The sequence below is a fragment of the Spermophilus citellus genome, assembly GCF_964194105.1.
Source record: "Spermophilus citellus genome assembly, chromosome: 13".
Classification (NCBI taxonomy): Eukaryota; Metazoa; Chordata; class Mammalia; order Rodentia; family Sciuridae; genus Spermophilus; species Spermophilus citellus.
In genome coordinates, this window is record NC_138193.1 from 55,149,619 (window position 1) to 55,169,618 (window position 20,000).

At 32.6% G+C, this 20,000-nt stretch overlaps 1 protein-coding gene across 4 annotated transcripts in view; it reads left to right on the forward strand.

Moving 5' to 3' along the window:
• EXOC6B (exocyst complex component 6B) overlaps positions 1-20,000 on the forward strand; it is a 613,649-nt gene that overhangs the window by 244,751 nt on the left and 348,898 nt on the right. For 3 of the 4 annotated variants that reach the window (XM_081265351.1, XM_081265352.1, XM_081265354.1), the window contains one exon: positions 13,727-13,903. The exons of the other annotated variant lie outside the window; for it this stretch is intronic. In XM_081265351.1, coding sequence (XP_081121477.1) covers positions 13,727-13,903 — 177 coding nt within the window. The remainder of the gene's footprint in view (positions 1-13,726; positions 13,904-20,000) is intronic. 4 annotated transcript variants of the gene reach the window in all.

Below are 20,000 nucleotides of genomic sequence, written 5' to 3' on the forward strand. Positions count from 1 at the left end.
ATTTTCCTTTGTAAAAACTAAAAAAAAGTTTCTCCATGTAACCAAATACCATTTTAAGCCATATTTTAAAATTAATGTATATAGTTCTTCATATTTATGTCATATATTCTTTCATTCTTTTTCTTTTCCTACTTAATTAGCTAACATTTTGAGTCCCCCTCTTTATTTTCTTTTTTTATTTGCTACATAATGACATTTCTAGATTTACAATTATTTATATACCCTCTACTTTATACATTTATGAATGTAAACTTGATCATTCCTACTAAACTAAATACCTGCTGTGATAACAAAATTAAATTTTACCAGGAGAATGAATAGAAACCTCTAATATCTTGAGAAACACCTGGCTTTTAAGTTAAAACTGGAAACAGAAGGCTGTGTGAGTGTATAGTTTTACACCTAGCAATAAGAGAACATGTGTCCATCTGATCTTACGAAGATTTTATAAGCTTCAAATGGGTCTCTGGCCCTGAGCCATTCTTGCTGTCATTTTTTATTAACTTTGTTCTCTTTTTCTTCTTATAGAAGGTCTGCTTTTTGCAATATTATTTTAAAAGAATATGATGCCTTTCAAGAGGATATTGTAAATAGTCTTACAATTACGTAAATAGTCTTAAAATTGTGTCTTATTTCAATGAAAGAGCTCATAAAACATCATAACACAAAATATGGAGTAAGTAATCAGAACCACAGAGTGAATGAACATTATTAGCTGTCTTTTGGCTGTGCTTAACAATCAGGATACAATGACCACCACATAAGTGCAAATTAAGTTGTTTCTTTTTAAAACAGTCTTCACTAGCTTCTTTGGTGAATAAAGATAAAGGCATTTAAAAATCACATTTATAGACAGATAGTCCAGATTGGAAATTTTAATAACTTCATTTTGATTAAAACTTATAGCCTTCTCCTCAATTTTTATGAGACATTTGTATTAGCCTTTTTGTACATTTGAATAAAATAGATCTTGTTTGTAATGAATGTTTGGTCTTTCATAGATTGACTAAATTGCATTTTTTAACATTCTTTTTTTATGTGGCATTGTTTTTTAGAAGTAAGTAGTAGAAGGATGTTCTTTCTCTTCCCTGATTTTCTTCCTGTTTACTGCAGTTTTTCAAAACTCAATTTTTGTTGCAAATTTGCGTTAGTTGTTTTATTCAGTTTTATAAGTTCCATCATGGTTTTTCCTTTAGGTTTTTTTTAGGTTGACTAAATTGTAATTAGATTTTCATTTTCTACAGCACATCTTAAAGGAGTGGGTAGTAAATATATGAGTTCCCTTTTCTGATATTCTTCTTACCTCACAATATCATCCATGAAAAACATACTTACTATGTTTAACAGGAAGCCATTGATAAAGTAAGGACACACTAGCTCAAAGAAGAAGGGAAGTCATTTTTCAAATGCCTACTTATCAGTTGGATTGCTAGGCTCGCTTACATAACATGAAGCATAACATGAAGCAAATGATTAATTTTTAAATTTGAATCTTTGGTAGAAATTCTGAATGTGAACAAAGATAGGTTTTGGAATTACTAAGTTTTGCAATTTTTTCTTTGTTATTTGTGCTATTTTTATTGTGAATTAATCACGGCATAGCAACTCACTTTATTTTCTTAGTAATATTTCTATTTTCTATGGATTGGGTCTCTATAGTTTCTCTTTAGTCAATGTGTTAGAATGTGGCCATAAGTTTGACATTTTCTTAACTTTTATTCTTCTTATATTTATAAACTATAATTTTATCTGTGTTAATTTTTCAGATTTGCATTGTTACCAGTTAAGCTTATTCAATGTATAAATTTTTGTTTATATGGAGTTTTTTTTTTTCCTCTAGAAGTTGCCTTATATGCATTTGAATTGCTTTTGTTAGCAACTTCTAGGACCAATGACTTATGTCTGGCAACATTACTGGAATCCTAATACCATGCTCCCTCGTTAAGGTAATTTACAGGATAGGAGAAGTCTGCCCTGTCTTTTCTAGTAAACCACACTAAAGGTACACATTTCCTCTGCCAAAAATTGGTTTTCTTCATCATTCTCCCCTCCTCAGACGGCAGCTTGGAGTATTGCCCTTTACTTTGATGTGGTATTTGAATTTCTTCTTTTCATTGGACTTCTTACAGAAACCTTTATTTGAAACAGAATGTTTAAATCCAAATATGGCTTTGTAACACATCATTTTTTTTTTCATCCAATGTCATATCAAGTAAGTTATGTCAGACCTGAATATTATTTTTTGGTACAAACACATGAGGAAAAAAAAAGTGGAAATGAGGGGGTAGTTCGAGTGACTCAGTTGCACACTTAACAACAACTTGTTTTCAGATTCCCCTTAATTTTGCTGGGGGAAATCTAATTTTCACGTAGATACTATGTAACTTGGGGCCATGGAAATTATCAGATGGACCTAAATATTCTGCTTCTTGCCAAAATTAAAATATTTTTCTTTTAATGAGAGAATAGTTTTCTTTTTTGGAATGTGTGCTTAAGTCTCTTGAATATATTCCATATATACTACTGATAGTTGTGAATTTTGGTAGCATTTAAGAAACTCTGTAACACTGTTGAAGTTGGTAGTGGGAAGATAAGAAATGTGTTTTTAACTTTGCGCTATAGTTATTATTTCAATTGAAATAATATAGATATTAATTATAATAGGAACTATTAAATTTGTATCAGTACAGATGCAACCTTCAGAGGCCCAATATTGTACATGTCAGCATGCTCCCCAGGTACTACCTACCTTTGGTTAGTTTTCCTCCTGCCTTTACTCACATTTTGAATATTTTGAGTCATTTTCATTACCACCTTTATTGACAATAACAAAGGATATAATAAACTTAGTAAAAATTTGCAGAGAAGATGACATTTTCTTAAAAAATGTTGAATTTGAAGATGGCTAAGAAATTTTTGAAATATGATTAATATGTTAATATTAGAACATATAATAGAATATGTTGTAACACAGCAGTCTTAAATCTATATAAGGACTTGGGTTTAAATGTGGTGGATTGACCATATGCATTTATCTCTGTTTCCTAAGCCCACAATGAACATTAAATAAATAAGCTTTTACTGTCTGAAGCACATATGCCACTTTATGACAGAGGCTTTCTTTTGAACACTGTATTTAAAAAGCTACCTTTCCTTCATTCTTTTATGCTTGTCCAATATTTAAACTTATAAACTTCTTTTATATTTGCCTGTTTATCCTTCCCTTACCTCAACCATTGGCAAACGCTTCTCTTTTTTTTATGCTGATCTTAGAGTTTCTGACCTTTATTTTCTTCTCTCTGAACAATTCTTTAACATTTCTTATATGGCAGGTGTGCTGCCAACAAATTCCCTCAATTTTTGTTTTGGTGGTAAAGCATTTTTTCTTCACTTTTTAATTATAATTTCTCAGCATACAGAATTCTAGGTTGGTTGTTTTTCCTCTCAACTCTAAGTATTTCACTCTATTATCTTCATGATTGCTAGTTTCTGAAGATAAAGAAAAAATGATTTTTAATCTTTGCTTCTGTATAGTAAGGTGTTTTTCAGCTCTGGCTTCTTTTTAGAATTTTTGTCTTAGATTTTCTGGTTTGAATATTTTATGTCTAGTCATAGTGGTTTTTTTTTTTTTTGTCTGTTTATTGACATTTATACGAGATGGTCTTCTCTGAACTTCCTGGATTTGTGGCTTTATCTGACATTAATTTGGGGAATATTCTCAGTTATTTTTGCTTTATATTTTCGTTTCTCTTTTTCCCCCTGTCCTTCTACTCTACTATATGCATTACATGTATGTTGTACCTTTTATTGTTATCTCACAGTTCTTGGATATTCTGTTGCTGTTTTCTCAAATCTTTTTTCTCCTTGGTTTTCAGTTTTAGAAATTTCTGTTGTAATATTTTAATTAGTTAATTTATTTTAATTAGGTATATATGATAGCAGAGTGCATTTTGATTCATTGCACACAATTGCAGCAAAACTTTACATTTCTGTGGTTGTACATGCTGTAGCGTCATACCATATGTGTAGTTATACATGTACCTAGAATTAGGCAGGGAAATTTTTTTTTTCCTCTACTGTACTCTGTCTACTAATGAGTCCATCAAAGGTATTCTTTTCTTTTAAAGTGTTTTCGCTCTATAGCATATTCTTTTCTTTCTTAAAATTTCCTTCTGTCTGCTTACATTATCTTCCATTATGTCTACTTTTTCACTTAAAGTCCTTAGCATAAGTCACAGATTTAAAAAATTCCTGGCCCAGTAATTCCAATATTTCTGCTGTATCCAAACTCTGGTTCAAATGCTTACTCTTTCTCCTCCTCCTCCTCCTCCTCCTCCTCCTCCTCCTCCTCCTCCTCCTCTTCTTCTTCTTCTTCCTTTTTTTTTTTTTTTGTTATTTGTTTGTTTGTACCTTTGTAATTTTGGTTGAAAGATAGGCATGATATACTGGGTAAAAGGAACTACAATATGTAGACCTTTAGTAATGAAATGATAAGGTGTGGGGGAGGGGAATTTTTCTGGAGTTATGTGATTAGGTATCTATCTTTTTGTGGGCTGTGAATCTCATCATTACTTCTTAATTCATTTTCTGCCTTTGGCGGGATAGGATGGTTAGAGGGAACTAGCATTTGACATTTCCTTTCCCCTAGTTGGATTAAGGATTGTGACCACCAGAAGGTTAGGCTCTGGTAAAATAGTTTCCCTGAGGGCGTGCCTTGTTAAGATCAGAAAGCTTGGGTGTACTTTAAAAACAATCCCTTTTCCCTTCCCCTTGCCAGAAGCATGATAAGAATTTTCTGTGATGTACATTGTGAGAACCAGATCTGGTTGGTGGAAGTAAATCAATAAGAAAGTATGGGATCTCTCAGTGACTGAGTCCTACTGGAATTTTTTTAAACTCTGAGACTTGTCCACACTGAGTCTTGTCAATTACAGTTTAGGTTTTCCTATCTCAGCACTGATTATTGTAGAGGTTTCTGCTCTGGAGTTTCTGTCCAGCTCATCTTAGAATTGTTTTTGTCTGCCTTTCCAGTTTTTGCCTGAAGACTTCATTTCTTTGGTAGATTTTTAAGAAGAGTTGTTGATTTTTATTTGGTTTAGCTTATTGCATTGTAAGAGGGAGTAGCAACTTTAAAGCTTCTTATGTTTCAAACTGGAAACCAGGTATCTCTACCATTAAAATTTTTAAACTATGAGTTTACACTTTGGTAACTCTTAAAATAAAATAAATCAATAGGAAAATGATTAATTGTGCTCGGAAAGTTGAGTTGGGAGCAAATAACTATTTGGAAGAATGTTTTTCTGCCTTATATAACACTTCAAGGTAAATTATAAGATTAAAAATCTTAGGAGAGAAAATTAAGCTATAGATATATTAGAGAAAATGAACAACAATATAATCTTGGTTAGAAGTTTTTAGTATTTTTATTTAGGCCAGTTTAATAATATTTTTTTATTACAGCTTATATTACAGCTCTATCTTTTTTAACTGCTTTATTCTTACTGTCACATTTTGAAATCTCATTTAGCTGGCAAGAAAAAAATATAATCACTAACACCTAGTGATGGGCAGCTAGGAAGTAAACATCCATAAACTTTTACGTGAAATGGCACAGCTTTTCTGGAGGGCAGTTTGTCAATATTTATTTATTCATTTATTTATGGTGTTTATTTTTTAATTTAGATTTTTTACTTTTAAGAATCCCCTTAATAAAGTAAATTTTTCTATAGTATCAGTAAATCACACATGTTGTAACATTGGAGCAATATAGAGAAAATTCTACTCATATAAAAGTATAGATTATTGTAGAAGATTACACTTATATAAAATTCATTTTTTGCTAAGTGATACAATGTAAACAGTGTTATACACTTATTTGGATAGAAAGGTCTTTGTGAACAGTTTTGAGAAAAAAATCTTTAAAAATTTCTTTTTTATGATTTTGATTATGGTTTATTATGATTCATTTTTGGTATGACAATATAATGCTAACTGCAGATAAATTGAGTACAGAAAAGCAAAAAATGAAATCCTTACATATGCATAAGAAATATTGTGGGATCTCTTTCACCAAAATAACTGATTGTTACTAAATAGGAATTTTGATAGAATTTTTTTCATTTAAAAATTGTCTTTATTTAACCATTTATTTTCCAGTATACTGTGATTAACATATACTCTTGTGTATGTGTTTGTAGAGAACAAAGGTAATATTTAAAAATAGCTGGAAATTATCCTAATTCTCATGAGCATATAGATTTTACGATGGCTTCTTAGATATTGTAACACCCTACACATGGTCCATCTTTTTGCAGTGTATTCTGTTAGTACAATTTTTTTTTTTTTTTTTTTTTTTTTTTTTTTTTTTGGTGCTGGGGATGGAACCCAGGGCCTTTTGCATGCTAGGCAAGCACTCTACCAACTGAGCTGTATTCCTAGCCCAAGACTTTTTTTTTTTAACCATTATGTGAACTAGAGAGTTACAGAGAACTAGAAATCTCAATCACAATGTTTAAAATTATTATTTTTTTACACTTTTATCAAGTTTTAATTGTATAGTTCAGTAGTGTTGAGTATATTCACATTGTTATGACACCAGTTTCTAGAACATTTTAACCTTGCTCAACTGAAACTCTACATTTGTTGAACCCTAACTTTCTGTTTATTACACTCCAGGCCCCAAGCAACAACTATTTCACTTCCATTGCTATTAGTTTGACTACTTTAGATACCTTGTATGAGGAGTTTATCACATAATTTTTTTTGTCTTTTTGTGACTGATTGGCTTATTTCAGTTAGCATAATGTCCTCAAGATTCGTAAATGTTGTAACATGGAAATTTTCTTATTTTTTAAGGCAATGTAATATTTCACTCTGTGTCTATACCATTTTTTCTTTATGTATTCTTCAGTGAACATTTGGGTTGCTTTTACCTCTTAGCTGTAAATAATGCAAATATATTTTTGAGTTTCTATTATGAATTCTTTTGGATATGCACCTAGAAATTGGGTTGCTGGATAACGTTTTAATTTTGTTTTTAATTTCTTAAGGAACCCCTGGAGTGGAATATGTTTTACATTCCTACCAAAAGTATACAAGGATTCTGATTTTATCACATCTTTGTCAACATTTGTCAATTTCATTTTTGTTACTTTATAAATTTTAAAATTTGTTTTAATTAGTTATATCTGATGGTAGAATGCATTTATGCACTTTGATATATCATACATAAATGGGGTATAATTTCTCATTTTTCTTATTGTACATGCAGTCATATATGTACATAAGGTAATAATGTCTGTTTCATTCAATTATCCTTCCTATCCCTATATCGCCTCTCCTCCTTTCACTCCCCTCTACCTAAAGTAACTCTATTCTTCCCTACTATCCCCCCTCCCATTGTGAATTAGCATCCTTATATCAGAGAAAACATTTGGCTTTTGTTTTTTTTGGATTAGCTTATTTTGCTTAGCATAATATTCTCCAACTCCATCCATTTACCCGCTAATGCCATAATTTGATAGGGGTATCCTAATGGGTATGAGATGGTATCTCACTGTGGCTTTGATTTTTATTTCTGTAATTGGTAATATGTTGGGTATCATTTCATATACTTGTTGGCAATTTGTATGTATTATTTGGAGAAATTTCTATTTAACTTCCTTGATCCTTTTTATTATCGAATTTTTTTTGTTGTCAAGTTGCAGGAGTTCTTCATAGGTTAAGGATATCAATCTCTTAGTAGATCTATGATTTACAGGTATTTTCTCATGCACTCTAGATTGCATTTTTACTCCACCAAGTGTTTACTTTGGTGCTTATTGATTATAACCCTAAAGAACAATGACCACCTTGTTCAACATAAAGGAAAAAAAGTCCCAAAGCATCATAGTAGTAAACTTATCATCCTATTGATGGAAATCCTTTGGGGCCTGATAACTGAAGACTGTCTGTTTATTCATCTTTTAAAATATCATACACCGCACACACACACACACACACACACACACACACGCACACAATACACATAAATAGACTTCTGTGGATTATAATATACAAAAAACTTTTAGATAACTTTGATATGTTCTTTTTCCTTCATTTTGAATCACTATAATTTTTCCCCCTGGTTTTTTTTGAATTTGATATTGGAATTAGTTGCCAAAGAAAGCTAATTTTGAGAGCTAGTGCTAATAGTGCAGACAAATCCCTGATTTGAATGTGGTTCAGTTGAAACTTGAAGAGGCAACTTAGGAATCTTCATAGCTTGATTTTGCCATTTAGTATGGGCTTCAGACACAAAACATGATTATATTTCATTGTAATACAGGATTGTTATTTTAGTCTTGGGTTAACTGAAGGCAACTGGGAATTGGTTCATTCAGTCTATGATCTTGTGGAACAGGAGTAAGGATCAGGAGAAGTGAAAAGAGAAGGGGGAGAGCCAGTGCAGTGGCCTAATGCTAAGGCAGCCTGGTTCCTTAATCCACATGATTTTTTGAGAAGTCTTGTGGGAGGAACAGAGGGGAAGCATTTATCTTTTAGCTCCATGTTATGGATTGCTTCACTTTTGAAGTGCGCTTCATGAGTGCTAAGTTATTTCTTGTAGGACTTCACACGGTGGTGTTATAAAAGCCTCAGGGCAGGAAGCTAGAGGTGTACTGTAAGTTTCTGAGCTGGTGTTTGGTTACATTATGGGTTGCTTCTAACTCTGTTCAGCACTGGCTGCTGCTGATAGCTGAAATAAGAGGTGAGGCTGAAAGGATCTTTGGAAGTGTCCTGTACAGAAACGTAGTACTGGAAATGCATACAGAGGCAAAATTTGGTGCCATTAATGTTCATGTGTCTAAATATTGCTAGGTTTCAGATGCTTCCACACTAGATAATGAAACAAGATTCCCATCTCATTTTAAGAGGGAAGACAGGTGGAGCTTATATTTTAGTGTGTTTTGTTGTAATTTAAATTACTTCATATATATTATCTTATTTAATCCTTGAGATACCTCTGAGATGGGTTTGATTAATCTTGTTTTTTATTTATGGGTGGGTATGTTCCACAGAGAAGTGAAGTAACTTACCCAAAATTATTGAATTAATAAATTGCAAATATTAGATTTAAAGACCTATATTACTCCATGAAACTTTTCTTTTGTATTATAGCACCCTGTTATTGAAACCTATGTATAGTAATTATATTAGACATCCAACCTATAGGTCTAAAACCTTCATTTTTCAACTAGTTTCTGGTTTTAACAGTCATTTATATGCACTGCTCTGATCCACTAGAGGTCAGTATCGGGTTAACAAACAGGAGTCTTGTTTTTGATTCTTATTTTAACTGGCTCTAGATAGGTACCTTTGGAAATTATATTCTACGGTAAATCTTTATTTTAATGACATATATAGGATGCCTCATAGACAATTTTTGACTGTTTTAAAAGTGTTAATTGTGACTTTTTAGGTTAATAGTTCAGATTAGGTAATTCTTATGGTCACTCCTGTAGTCCTTAGCTGCTGTTGTCTTATCATAAGTAAGAAGAGTAGCCAAGCAATGTATCTCATGGAAATCCCTTTCTGTTTTGGTGCTCAATCTCATTCTCACATGGATTTCTTTTGTTATCTCCTGCCTTTACATAGTAAACATATATGTAAACTTACTATGTGTATGTCAATGTGTCTGGACTTAGGGGATTCCAAAATATGGTAGTGTAGTGTTTCTTACTCTCAAAGAGAGAAAAGTGGTATACTGAGGTGCTTCAGTGTCATTTTCACCTGAATATCCAGTAGGTTTACTGAACTCATTTTCTCAGTCCTACACTCGGCCTGCTATTTTCATGTTTCCTGTTGCTTGGAATCATACCACCAGCTAGTCATCAAGGCCAGAACAACTGGAGTTACTTGTATTTCCTTCTTCTCTTCCATGTACAACATGAAAATCAATAAATTATTTTCCTTATGTTTCTTATATATCTTCTGCTACCTCAATTCAAATTCTTATCATTGTTATGTGGACTAGTCTATATGTATTTTCCTGCTTCTAGTTTTTATTTTCTCCCAGTTAATTGCTCCTCTGTACCTAGAAGATTTGTCTGAACTGTAAAGCTGATGTTGTTTTCCCCTTGCTTACATTCTTTCATTGTTTCTCCATTGCCTGCTAACATTGAAGTTGTTTTATGTGGCATTTTTAACTTTATTTCTTGTTAATCCTTCATAACTCATGCTCTGTTCTAATTATTTAAAGTTTCTTATCGTTTCTGGTAGATAATGTTTTTTCATATGTAGTCCTTTTTATGCTATTTACTTCTTCTGGAATAGTTATCCTTTCCCTCTACATCCATTTGAAAAAATATTTATCTTTTAAGAATATCATTCGATACCTGGTCCTTTGTGAAGTCTTGCCTGAAACTCTTCCATGCAGATCTGATTACATTTTGCTTTGTGCAATCATTGTCATCTATTTATTTCAATTATTATACATATTTCATTGAACTTCATCTACTTATTTGCCTCTTCCCTGTAACAGTGAGATGGGAGGCTCATGAGTCAGAGACTTCATTTTATTTCTTAGCATACCCAGCATGCAGCACAATGCCTGCCTTGATACCAAGTAGGCATTCAACACACAAATGCCCTCTCTTACTGCCTAACTCATAGGGTGCTTTGAAAGAGAGGCTTTCTAATGGAAGAAGAATTTTAGTTGGGGTTTTGATTCAGGCAGGGAGGAGTCATCACGTAGAGAAATGACGAGAGTAAAGGTACGTCAGTGCAAATTCACCCAGTATATTAGGAGGCAGAGTCTGATCCAAGAGGAAGATTCAGGGTGGAGAGTACTGATGAATACATTGGAAAATATACTCAGCTTCCACTATGGGAAAATCCAAGTGATAGATTATATAGTTTGGAGTTTGCTTATTTAATCCCTCCTCTGAACCCATTTACCTTGTTTTAAAGTTGCTTATCGCCTAATTTGCATGATGAACATTGTAGGTTAAGAAGAGCCTGGCTACAGTTGGCAGAGACAGTGCAGTGATGTTGGAAGGGAGGTGATGGTAGGAAATATTAATAATAGGAAACCAGATATGCTACTGGGTAGGGAGAGTGAAAGGAGTAGTAAAAGAGGAGTGTGTGTGTGTGTGTGTGTGTGTGTGTGTGTTGTGTGAAACTCATTCAGTTTCTATCTATTAGGAAACCATATATTACAGTATAGATGATGAAATGTATAAAAATTAATTCACAAAGAGAATGAACAGTAAAGAAAATGAAAATGCCTAAGTGTTTTCTAAGGTCCAGCAACTATGTGTTTGCTTTGTGCCCTTCTCCTACTAATCCAACTCAGTTGGTAGAAATCAGTCACTTGCTTCTCTGGCACATTATTCTAGGAGTTAACTTTTAGGCATAGAATAAGTGGTCCTGATAAAAACCACTGAGCATGTTAAGAAAGATCTCCAAAGTGCTTTTATGGATTTTTTTCACATTTTCATTTATGTTCTTATATGTTTATGTCTATATTTTGTCCTCACTACTTCATGCCAGTTTCAAAACACACATTTTGTATCATGTTGTTCCACCCGAAATTTGGTGTTTCCAACTTGGCCCTTCCTGCTTGGCAGATCCCTGAGGGTTTCTTTACAGATTGGAAAAGCCTATCCATTCAGACTGAGCTTTAGTATACAACTTGAAACACTTTGATTTGTAGCAAAGGATTCACTGTAACAATTTTCTGATTTGGCCAAAATGACTTTGCATCTTCTATATGACTAGGAAAACCAGATGACAACTAAAATAGCAAAAAAACTCATAGAAAATCTAAAAATACTTAAATAAGACCCTTTCTAGATTTTTATCACTTGAAGTTTCAGTGATAGTATCTAGTTTGGCTCCTCTTGATTGCTTTTGAGAGATTTTATTGATGTTGAAAAAGTTATTAATTTGGAATTTAATAAAATCTACTTATGAAAGAAAGGTTTTGATGTACTGAAAGAAGGTAGAGTTAAAGTGAGCAAGTGATCACTCTTCATTTTAGGGATTGCTTTTTTAAATATGGAAGCTTTAGAAGTTCTGCCTTCTTTTGTGCCTCCCCAGAGCTCTTGATCCCATCTGTGTGGCTTGTACTGAACTTAGATGGGAAAAACATCTTACTTGTGAGAAGAATATAAAGAATGTTCTATTTTATTTGGGATCTCTAATGCTTGGAGGATATGTGTCTTATGTACAAATCTAAGTTAATGTTTTGGGGTACCTCCTCTAGACCAGTTTATTAAAGAAGCCATGTATTTTATGTAAATCAAATCAAAATATCAATGGGTAATATGCAGAGAAACAGGTTTGTCCATTGATTGAAATCTCTGGAATGTAGACTCTTCTTATTTTCTTGGCAGAAACCAGCTCACATACTTCAAGTTTTTCTCTGGCCTGTTATAATTGTTTCATTTGACCAGTGCCTGAACTAACTTCTTACACTATAATATTTATCCTACATTCCTTAATCTCATTCAGAAGATTTGAAGACACTGATTTTTCTCCTGTTTCAACTTGTCACAGAGGAAAATTATCATATATTAATTAGAGTGTATGTTCTGAGATGTCACATGCTCAAGCTTTGTATCATGGCATGATGCTAAATATTACATTAAAAAAAAGAAAGTTCAATTTGGGAAATGTTGTTTTGGAATGTGCTGGCTTTAACCAAATTAAATAAGTTTCTTTAAAATCATACTACTCCAAACTTTCATCCTGTAATCAAGCATTTTGTATATCCACAAGGCTGCATCATGTGTAGTGTTTCCCCATTCATTTGGCCACAAAATCCTTATCTTGGAAAACATTTTGTCATGTTTTGAGGGACTGTTGGTGTAGTGGAAGGATCAATGATCTGGAATTTGGAAATCACACTTTGAGCCTCTGTTTTATCATTCGCTAGCCTTGAGACCTCAAACAAACGCTTTGTCCTCTAGCTTCAGTTTCCTGAGTGGTAACTGAGGTCACTTCCAGCTCTAGTACTGTGTGGTTTAATGCTCCTATTGTTGACTCTGGATAGTCACATTTCCCACCTCTTTGCATCTATTGAAACCATACTGTAATTTTAGTCATTATGTTAGGCTGAGTGGATTGCATTTCGTTTTCTGTATAAGCTCCAAAGAAGAAACCCTTTAAAACTCTTTTCCATAGGTCATGATCAAAGGGTCCTGTTGGATTCATTAGTTAAATCTCAGAAAAAATTCATTTCTTAGATAATTCATCCTTCTGATTATATTTTATTAGTATCTTATATTCATATAATTGTTTATTAAAGTCCCCTAAGTTCAAATGTATTAATTAATTCCAATTAATTTTTCCTTTAACAATTTCCTTTAACCATTATTAACCATTCATTGTGGCATTTTGTTCTAAGAGATAAAATTTAGGCATTTGTACTAATTTCTTGACTACTTATATGAAAATGGTAATTTAGTGGATATATTTGAAAAGTTTTATGATAATGTTGACTGATTATCTTTTTTTCTGTGTTAATTGGACAGTGAGTTAAGACCAAATAACTTTAGGGTTAAAAATTAATTAATCAGTATATTAGATTTTGTATCTGGGGCTAAAAATTTATATATTAAGGAATTTTGTTGTATTTTCTGTAAGAAACTAATTTGTTCAAAATTGGAAGTTCAATATCAACTTGATTAAGTGTTGTTTCTTTATCCACCCCCCCGCCCATGTGTGTTATTTTTCTGTATCCTAGGCTCAACAACAAAGAAACCTGGATAACATTGTCTTGCAACAACCCAGAATAGGCAGCAAGAGAAAATCTAAGAAAGATGCATATACAATCTTTGATACAGAAATGGAAAGCACTAGCCCCAAGTCAGAACAGGATTCAGGAATTCTGGATGTTGAAGATGAGGAAGATGATGAAGAGGTAACTAATGCTTGAATTGTATAAATGAGATTATTTTTAAGCCTAAATATAGTTTGCTTGAGATAATAGTTTTTTGTGATCTTCTGATTATTCAAAATGTGATCTCATTTTGAATTCAGATGAGCCCTAATTTAAAGGAATTAAAGATACATGAAAAGAATTTAAGACCTTTGGGTATAGTCTGAGGAGAGGGATAGCTGGGTCAAATGGTGGTTCCCAGATTTCCATACTGCTTTCCATATTGGCTTCACCAATTTGCAGTCCCACCAGCAATGTATGAGTGTACCCTTTTCCCCACATCCTCGCCAACACTTATTGTTTGTCTTCATAATAGCTGCCATTCTGACTGTAGTGAGATGATATCTTAGAGTAGTTTTGATTTGCATTTCTCTGATTCCTAGAGATGATCAACATTTTTTTATATATTTGTTGATTGATTGTATATCCTCTTCTGAGAAGGATCTGTTCAGATCCTTGGCCCATTTGTTGATTGAGTTATTTGTTTTTTTGGTGCTTAGCTTTTTGAGTTCTTTATATACCCTGGAGATTAGTGCTCTATCTGATGTGTGGGTAAAGATTTGCTCCCAGGATATAGACTCTCTGTTCACTTACAGATTGTTTCTTTTCCTGAGAAGAAACTTTTTACTTAAATTGTGGTATATATATGAATAAGAATTGTAATGCAAAAGAAAAGTACATGTATAAAGACATGAATTGGCATGAACATACTTTATATACAAAGATATGAAAAATTGTGTTTTGTATGTGTAATAAGAATTGTAATGCATTCTGCTCTCATGTATTAAAAAATAAAATCAATTAAATAAAAAAAGAATTTAAATTTTGATTCTTTTGAAAGAACTTAGATTTTAAGTATATTTTTCCATTTTTTAAAAATTCAGAGTTTTTGATAATTCAGAGTTTTTGATTCTATACTGACTATATACTACATTAAGGAAAGAGTAGAGTTTACCTGATCTAGAGACCAGAGGTCCAAATGACCATAAACTAAATCTAGAACAGTAATTTGAGATCAATAAAAGATGTTATTTTAAAAAGGAAGATGGATTTCATTGTCTTGAGAAATGATTTGGATTTAAAATATAAAAACATTCCTAAAAGCTGAGAGTATATTTTTGGAAGCAGTTGATTATAGGGTATTTGGGAGTTTTGTGACATATCTGTAACCTCTTAGATTATTAGTTCTGTGTCACTGTCAGGCAAAGAATTAGATAAAGTGGCTTAACTAGTACATATTTTTATATCCTTATTTGTTGTTGGAAGTATAAAATGTTGTTAAAACTACAATTACAGTGACACTTGAGATTCCTATTACAATATTTATTCTAAATATTTATTATTTCATACTTAATCAGTTTCTTTGTGACTACAGTATTTAGGAGCATGAGCTTTGGAGTCAAATAGGCTATTCAAATCCTGGCTCTGCTATTTTATTTTAAAAAGTTATCAGTAATTATATAATTTACTTTAAAGATGGCCGTTAGCGTGTGAGGAACCATTTTACTCCTGAACTCAGTAACCTCTTTTGCCCTTTAAGTGCTTATCTTCTTTTCATTGTTTTAATTTTTCAGGTAAAACTAGGCTAACTATTTCTTCCCCATTCTTGTCCCTTCTTACACCTTTACTATCCTTCTTCCTCTCCTATTATCCCTAAAACCATGCCCCCCAAACCTGTCACCATCTAATTTTGTAATTTTGGGTAAATTGTTTAATTGTTGAAACCTTAAGTGTTTTCATGTGCCAAGTAAAGATAATAATCCTGGATCTACATAAGTGTCAGCTCCATAAAAAGTGGTCAACAAATATTAATTTTTATCTTATTTTTATTAGTCTTTCTTGCTGACTTCTGTTATGTATCACTACTGTCAGTATGCCTGTCCCTGTTATTATTCCTTTAACTTCAAAAATCAAGTTGACATTGTTTGAAGTGTTTGGGCTGAAAAACAAATACCAAATTGTTTATGTCTGAAACATTAGCTTTTAGTTGGGTTGAATGTCTGAGGGACTATTGTATGTTTAAAGTACTACATTCTTTTATTTAGTTTTTATTGTTTAAGGGTCACATTTCTGTAATTTAAGTGAGTAATTGTACTTAGATGACCTAAAATTTATACTATACTAGGAGATATTTATGATGTAAACAAGGTAACTAGTTAACAGTGCCTAACAGTTTGATCTCAGTCCCTATTATACTTTGAAAATAAGAACTCTTAATGGCTCTTTATAGAATCAAGAAAAGTCCTTTGAATGTGATTTAATGGGTCACTTTAGACTGAAAAACTTGCCGTTTTTTTTTTTTCTTATAATCCATGGAGATAGATAGAGGCAGAAAGGAATTGATCTCTTTGAATATTTTCTGGTATTTTCTTTTCTTGCCCAAGATGACTAGTATGTAGGATATGGATCCACCCTGGGGACCCGACTGTGAAGTACTGGACTTATCACAGGTAGCCATTTACAATGGTAGTTGAATACAGTCTCAAGAAAGACAAGTTAATTTTTTTTTAACATTTTAACTACCCATCAAGGAAATTAAATTTGCAGAATGGCTTATGGAAACAGAATTTGGACATAAAGTGTATTCTTACTCCTTGACGAGATGGTTAGATGATAATATCAAAGAGTGAATTATATACCCTGTTCTGAATAGGAACCATTCTTTGGCACTTAATTCAGTGAAGATCATGAGTATGTTTCTTTTAATTTATGTGCCATGCTTCTTCTTTGCTTTGTCCTATAAGGTCAAGAGAAGATGAGGAAAGTGGGACTAGTCAAATATGTTGGGATTTCCTCATCAAGGAACTATTATAAGAATGTATTTGGAAGTTAATATTTTTAAATGATTCAGTATCCCAAATCAAACAGAATTCATGTTCAAGATTTGCTGATTGAGCTCTTACAACAAGAATTTGGCATTTCACTGTCATCTGATGGCATCCTATCCTTTAAAAAAAAATCCTACCTTATATTTATTTACTTCTCAGTTTGAATCTTCTTCAAGTGCACATTCTTAATCTCAAACCTCATGTAGAGAATTATTTATTTAGATGTCTCTAAACTGGTTTCTTGGCATAGTTCTTGCATGGTGTGAATAAATTCTTCAGATAAGGTCTTTCGTGACCCACTGTGACGTTCTGACCTTCATTCTTGTCATTCTTTAATGGACCTCATTGAGAGCCGCATAGTTTTTGGAGTATTGTGACTTTTAACTGTGTGCATGATAGCCACTGCATAGATTCCTATAGGGTAGTGGTTCTTAATCTATTTGGGGTCATATATTATTTTGAGAGTTTGATAAAAATATACAGTCTTTCCTTAGTGAAATGTGTGTATATATACTTGCAAAAAGTTCTGCATGAAATTTAAAGGGATTCATGAAATTCATTACCCCTAGGAGCCAACTTAAGCTCCCATGATACAGGGCAGTACTTCTTGAACTCTAATGTATGTAAGAAAATGCTTGGGAATTATATCAAAATGCAGATTCTGATACTGAACGCTGGCAATCAGAGTGAGTCTGCATTTTTACCAAGGTCTCAGCAAAGGAGGGTACTTTTGGTCTCTGCAGCATACTTTGAGTTGCAGGACTGTAAAGGACCTTGAGGAAGTTTCTTTAGTATATGAATAAAATAAACTCATGAGTGTTTGGGTCTCATATTGATTTTCCAATAAAATGATTTATAAATATTCTGGTAATAAATTCGATACTTGAAGAGAAAGTTGTATTTGTGTACTAAAATCTGTTCCTTATAGTTGGGTACCAGTATTGAAAATGAAATTTGATATTTCCTCTTTGTTTGAAATTTTATAATTCTGATTTAACAAATTTACTCTCTTATTCTTTCAATTAAGACTTTTTAACCCTTTTGTATACTTTTAATGGAAAAATACTTAATACATTCTTTGAGTAGAATGACAGTTGTAGATTATTTGCTATGTCTTTAGCTTAATGGTATTTCTTAATAGGAGATCATGGAATGAAGTACGTAGGAAAACCCAAACCCCTAGAACATGGATTTGCACATATGAGGCAGAAAATTAATGTATTATTAAACTGAAATAAAGTTTATTTAGAGATGGGAAAATTTAGTAGCCCGGGGAAATGAAAATGGAGTCCTAGTAGTAAATTACCATCTTGGATGGAAAAACCAACTCCCATGTTGAACCTGCTGATGAAGTTAGGCCCTCTCCCCCCAGGTTTTGTTGAAGTATAGTACATCTCTCAGTGATTGCTGAAAAGTGTTGGAAAGAAAAATATTTCCTAGTAAAATTTTCTCTATATTTTTGAGTAAGTCAGTGAAATGGTCACAATTAAGAAAAGTTTTTTTTTTTAGATTAATCATATATGATATTTAACTGTTTTTGATGAACAACTTAATTATTTAGATTTTCAATGAAAATATGTATGATTTGGGGAATCTGATTTGAATCTCTATTTTGTATCATGATATATGCATGTTTTAATGTTCTTCAATTGTCTAGGGAGGACTTTAAAACAGTTTTTAAAAGTAGTGAACATTTTGGACTGAGAATGTATTTATTGTTTATATTCACCGGGAGTACCATTTTGAGACATTTGAAAACAAAATGCAAAGAAACTCTCAAGATGACATATTGTTTGTGAAAAGATGAACAATAATATCTACTGTGAGTAGGGCTGTTGTGAGGATTAAGTGAAATGCTTGATACATATAATGGTATGAGTATAAATAGTTCCTATTACAACATTATGACTTTTTTTTTTTAGATAAAGGTGAAATATCAGTTGACAATTTTTTGGTAGTGTATATTTGCATAGACTGATGACTCTCATCCAATATATACAAAAAGTTGCTAAAATGAAGCAGTATTGAATAAAAAATTGTCTCAAAAAGGTGACACATGTCTGTAATCCAAGCTACTCTGGAGGCTGAGGCTGGAAGATTACAAGTTCAAGGCCAACCCTGGAAGTTTAGTGAGAACCCATCTCAAAATAAAAAGACTGGGGATATAGCCCAGTAGTACAATGCTCGTGTTCAGTACTTAACACAAACACATAACACACACGTGGGTGCGCGCGCACATACACATACGTGGTTCATGATTTCCTCTTTGTTTCTAGGTTACTTCAGATCTCCTTCATTCTTAGAATACTTCCTTGGTAGCACACTTCTGACAAATTTTAGTTTGTATCTCTTTTAATTTGTTTTCAAGCTGTTAAGGAACACTAGCCACCTTGACATCCAGGCCAACCTACAATGAAATAAATGTTTGTTCATCAAATGATTCATGTCAGGTGTAGCTCTCCAGATTTTGGTGTGTGTGTCCTTTGAAACATGGAATTAGCAGATGGATTTACTAATTTGCATATGAATGCCATGTACTTTAGAACCTTTAGGAATGTCTTGATTGTGGCATTATACTAATTTTGAGGTGGCAGAGTGTATTAATGTGCTAGGGCTGCTTTAGCAAAATACTAACAGAAGATGAGGATTAAACAACAGAAGTTTAGTTTTTCACAATTCAGGAGTGAGGGGGAAGTCCAAGATCAAAGTTCAAGCATGGTTGCTTTCTCTTAAAACCCCTCTCCTTGGCTTATAGATGGCTGCCTTCAAGTTTTTCTTTTTATATATGTCCCTGGTGTCTGTTTCTCTTGCTTTTTAACATGACATCAGTCTTGTTGGAGTAGGGCTCCCATTATGACCTTATTTAACTTTAAGGCACCTTTTGCAAATACAGTCACATTGGGGGGTTAAAGCTTCAACATATTAATTTTAGGGGGCTCAACACAGGATGATTGGAAAGTGCGCAAATAAGACTTGTATTTAAAGATACACAGTCCAATTCTTGTGCTATTGTAGCAAATCATGTAAATTTCTCTGCTTTTTCTCACCTACAAAATAGTGACAATAATTAGTTTGTGTCAAATTTCTTGTAAAACATAGTAGTTGTTTTGATATTTGACCCATATTTTAAGTGGTTTGTGTAAAAGCTTTCTATTGACAGAAAGGTAGCAAAAAATGAGGATTATTTCTCAGTAAGTTAAAGTGAAATAAAGGATGCCATTATAAATTCATTATCATTAAACCAAATTGGC